This window comes from Centruroides sculpturatus, unplaced genomic scaffold (genome assembly GCF_000671375.1).
Source record: "Centruroides sculpturatus isolate CEXI.00-Female unplaced genomic scaffold, Cexi_2.0 scaffold1013, whole genome shotgun sequence".
Taxonomy (NCBI): Eukaryota; Metazoa; Arthropoda; class Arachnida; order Scorpiones; family Buthidae; genus Centruroides; species Centruroides sculpturatus.
In genome coordinates, this window is record NW_019385624.1 from 275,964 (window position 1) to 281,133 (window position 5,170).

Sequence of the window (5,170 nt, forward strand, 5' to 3'; positions counted from 1 at the left end):
TATGAAAAATATAAAAGCATAATTATGAATTTTTAAAAATTAATTTGTTATATTTGTATAACTGATATATGTTTTGAAAAATATTTAGTAAAAATATTCTTAGTTAAGCATTTTAATTATAAAATTACAATTCCTGTACAACAAACTAACTAAAAATAAACAAGATTTAAAAACAATTTTAAATGATCATTTGACAGTTATAATTTATTTACTATGTAATGTTACATACAAAATCTATAGTTGTAATGGAGGTAAGCCAAGTTTAGCACAAAGTGCATTTGCTTCAGCAATCTTATCATCTCTGCTTTCACCTCTTCCCGAATCTCTTCGTTCTCTATCATCTGGATCGTTTTCTTTTTCCCTTCGACTGTGTTTACTTGATTTTTTCTTATGTCCTAGATTATTGTTAATTTTGGATAAATTTTAATATATTAATAGAATTATAGATTATATATTAGAATTATATATTTTACATGTTTTTCAATTATTACCTGTTGATCTTGATCGATGTCTTCTGTTTTTATCACGATCTTTTTCCCTCTCTCTGTCTCTTTCTTGAAAACGACTCTGACGCTGGTGTCTTTCTCTGGATCTTGATCTTCTTCGAGAAGAATGCCCTCGTTTGTGAGGAGACCTACTTCGACTACGTCTGTGACGAAGTGGAGAAAGATTTCTCTTATTCTTATCATCGTCTCTTTTTAAATGAAGTGGAAGACGTCTATCTAACGTTAAGCTTCTTCTCAGGTCCTATATGAATAATTCATTGATTATAACAATATTTAAATTTTATAATAGTATTTTTCATCTTTTTACCTTATCGTCATCTGATTCAACATCATAAAGATCATCATCCAGAGCACTAATTCTTGGTTCTAAATAATTACACTTTTCCAAAACTTGTCTTTTCTGAATTCTTGGTAGAAAAATATCACAAACTCTTTCTTCATGTAATAGTTCATGAATAAATTGATCCATACGAATTATTTCCAATGCTATAATATATATTAATCAGTTATATTAATTAATATTTTTAAAACTGATCAAGNAATAATTTCAGTGTTTGAATAATTCCAAGTATTTAACATAATTCATAGTACTGAAACTAATTTTCATTTTGAAATTTTATAATTTATGAGTGTTTAAAACTTAGCTTATTTCATATTTAACATCTCACCCTAAAAATGAAGGAATCGTAAAACTTTCCTCCAATAAATTTGAAAGCATTAAAAATTTTTAAATACATTCTCAGATAATGATATTTGGAAAAAAGAGTTCCACGTAACCATATATTTTGGATTATTCGTTATGTTTTTTATTTCGTCCCCAAATACTGTACATAAAAATTTTATCATCTAGCGAACATATTACAGTAAAATCTGCGTGAAGCGGAACACCCTTGGGGGAAACCCGAAAAAGCCAGAAAATTCCAGTTATTTTGACATAACCATCAAATTTTTATTCAAAGTATCCCGTATAAGACAGAATCTACGAGAAGCGAACAAAAGCTGTGTTAACCAGAGTTAACTATTTATTATATACTTAACTCTGGTAACTCTGTCTTTGAAGTAATGTTGATAAACAGTAGATAAACTTGCCTGACCATGTTTAAAATAAACAAAATAAATCATTGTCGAGTATGTATTTTACAAAATAATTCTTTCAAATAACAATTTGGAGTGCTTATAATATTTTATTTATTTTAAAAATTATTAACTTTTAATTACTCAAAACAAAACAGTAATGTTTCGTTTCAATTTATATATGGCGTATTACAATAAACATATATTTTAAATAATAATTTGACTAAAAAATTAACACCAAATTTATAAAATAATTATTATACTAATAAAATTATGATTATATTTGGATATTCATTCACGTTACATAATAATGAATTCTGACCCTAATGAAATATTTAAGAAAATATTCTTAGGAGTGCTGTACACAACACTGGCATAACGTGTTTCATATTCATATATAATACGACTAATTGGGCTGCAATTCGAAAAAATTGTAGCCCGTCCGTCTCTCCTCAATCTCGAGAAAGGAATTATATAGATGAAAGTCAAAACCAGATATAGAAATCTTCGGAAAAGCGGGCTTCGATATATCAACTTTCGATATAAACCGAAAGTCATGTTATTTCAATTGAAAAATTTTCCCCCTGAAAGTAGTTAATAGATGATCGGCATGACTCTATTGCTAACAGGAAAGTATGATCTACAGGGACAAGACACTACTTACTGACTACTAATTTGAGATGAACAGCATATATTTTAAATTAAATAAATTAAAAAATATGACGAAAAATTGCAGCTCAGCATCATTGTGACAATGTCGCAATAAGTAATCGCTCGTTTTCTTTACGAGAATATTTCCTAAATTTTCCAGTAAATATATATTTTCACAGAATAAGGCAAAATTTATATTTGCTAACAACACATTACACTCATATAAAATATTTTAATGTATTTAAATCATTTATGTTCTCGATTTAGTCTCTTCAACAGACTCGTACATGAGAATCTCTATACATTTAAAATATTTTTACGAAGAATCAACACATTCAGCAATGGAAATTTTTGAAAACAAACCTGTCTGGTAAATTAAATGATATGCTTGGTAGAAAATTTTCAGAACTTTATTATCTCCATACATTTTTTCTAATCTCACTTTTACATAATTCTGTAATTTGATTAAATAATATTTTGTTATTAACCAATAAGTAATTTGATTTATTAACGTTTATTGTTTACAGCAAGTGAATAGAATTTTCTTTAAATCCTTTAACGTTGTGAAATAGAGTCTACATTACATCTATTATTATTTCTTACACACGAGAAACATTTTTTTAGAGTCTTGAATGAATAGTGTAGTCTTAAGGAACTTTAACATTATGATTTGCATTTAGATCATTATAGATAAAAGTTTATTCAAGAAAAACCAAAGCTTTAATTTGGATTTTTTCTTACAGCTGTGGCAATTGTATGTATATAAATGTATTTAAAAATTTTTAATGCTTTCAAATTTCACGTTAGAATTATTATTGGCATATTTGTTTTTATATACAAAGTATATTGACAGTCAAAACTTTCTCTTAAGAATGCGGCGCATGCTAAGCAAGCTCAGAGAATTTGCCCCTGGTTGTATCTATAGTTGTTAGTAAAAATCACATCTCAAAAATCCAGTGTTTCGTTAGTTGAATTTGCAGACACGTGTCAAAAAACGACATGAGCAGAAAAACTACAGAAAAAAAAATGAAACTAGTTATGAACGGGATGGTGCACGAAGATCGAGTTACGAAGGTGATTTGCTAGCATCTTTAAGGGGTGAAAAATGTGTTCGATTTCTTGCATTTATAATATCTTTTATGATTTAGGCTACTAATAAAAATCGATATAGGAATTTGTCTACTTTGTAGTTATCAAGTAGGTGTAAATTTTTGAACATTTTTGATATTTTTAAATAAATCTAATGAAAATTACACCTAAGCCGCCATAAAGCTGTTCAGACCATAAATGATGTCATAAATGCTTGAATACGGCATAACTTCTCACACTTTAATATGGCCGGCAAATTTCCTTCGGTTACGATGTCGGAACCGTTTTAAGTTTATTTTTCGTTACTACTGTACTACAATTCTTGAACAACTCGGGAAAAGTTATGGTTTCTTGGTACCGTAAGCTTAATTCCAACAATAAAACAAAGTTTAATAACATTAATATGTATGACGATAAGCGATGATTGACGACTTTACCAGATTAGTGTTTTCTAACAGATAAAAACAGAACAATAAGCCTACCCTTTTACTATCTGCTCTCTCTCCATTCATATTTTCAGTGTCTTTATTTGATGCCTACGGTAAAAATTCGTCCTCCGAAATAGTATTTGAACTAATTCTTTTAGTTTTAAAATATTTTGTACGAAATTAATTCTTTCGGAATTTTCAAGGCGCGACTTAACGTTTTCGTGAAATTGGTTATGGACGACGGCGTAGGTTATCTATATCTATACTACTATATAGAGAACGTATTTTTCGTTTGTGACCACTAACCGTGAAAACTACTGAACCAATCGTTACCAAATTTTAACTGTAGCATCTTTATGACTCCCGGAATGTTTATCACTAATCAAACCTGCAGATTTTTTATTAATTAAATAAAACTACAATAAATATCATCTAGGGTTAAGGCTTTTAGGTCCAACAGATGGCGCTTCGAGTATGACGCCCTAAGTTTGCTTTTCTATGAGGATAAACTAAAGCAGATCATCTGCTATCTATCTATATAAATAAAAATGTAATGTTCGTTTGTTCTTACCAATTCCTTTGAAATTTTCACACAACGCTGCATTCGAATACACACGTGTTTTTATAATATACATGTCGAAATTCCCCCATTGAGGGGAGATAAACAGGATTAAGGCTTACCGTAAAGAACTCTGCTTCTATTTTTATTTTAAATGCAATTTTTTGCGTTTTTGATTGCGTTTTAATAGGGTATGTCAACAGAATATACACTAAAAAGAAATTTTTTAATATTCCCCCTGTGAGGAAGAGAGACAGAATTAAGGTTTACCTTGAAGAACTTGGCTTCTATTATACTATTGTAGATGCGGGTTTTTGCGTTTTTGATTGCGTTTTAATAGGGTACGCCAAGAGAATGTACACTAAGAAGAAATTTTTCGGAAAATTCCCCTTCCACACGGGGGAAGTGTTATACATTTATAATAGACTAGCTTTTGCCCGCGGCTTCGCTCGCATTAAGAAGTATTATTATTAATTAAGTATAGTTTTTGCGGCTTTACTTTTGTTTAGCGTGTGTAAAAAATTAGGGCCTACAAAACTTTTTTGTACACAATATTCTTAAGTAATCTGTCATTAGGCGCTAAAACTATCAAGCTATTGGGTGAACTTACTCGTGAGCAAGCAACATAAAACTGTCCATGAGAGAAGCAAATGCAATCCAAAATATGCCAAGAAAAGAACAGCCAAAATCGTCAAATATAATCCGCTAGAAATATTTAGGTATAGTATGTACTATTAGATACGGCGGCCACTCATCATCGGGTATATGTAACTCAGTGAAAACACAACGATAGCGCGTTTTAAAATACTACTAACGCCATCTATTGTCAACATTTAGAACTAAAAATTATTTTGTTCGTCTTA

The 5,170-nt window shown here is 29.6% G+C and overlaps 1 protein-coding gene across 1 annotated transcript; it reads right to left on the minus strand.

Annotated features, from left to right (window-relative positions):
• Positions 1-214: 214 nt before the first annotated feature.
• LOC111640711 (pre-mRNA-splicing factor 38A-like) lies at positions 215-988 on the minus strand. Its single transcript, XM_023386744.1, has 3 exons — positions 814-988; positions 492-747; positions 215-395 (listed from the first exon to the last, which is right to left on the minus strand). Exons 1-3 carry the CDS (start codon positions 973-975, stop codon positions 235-237), a joined length of 579 nt encoding a protein of 192 aa, XP_023242512.1. The 5' UTR covers positions 976-988; the 3' UTR covers positions 215-234.
• Positions 989-5,170: the final 4,182 nt, after the last annotated feature.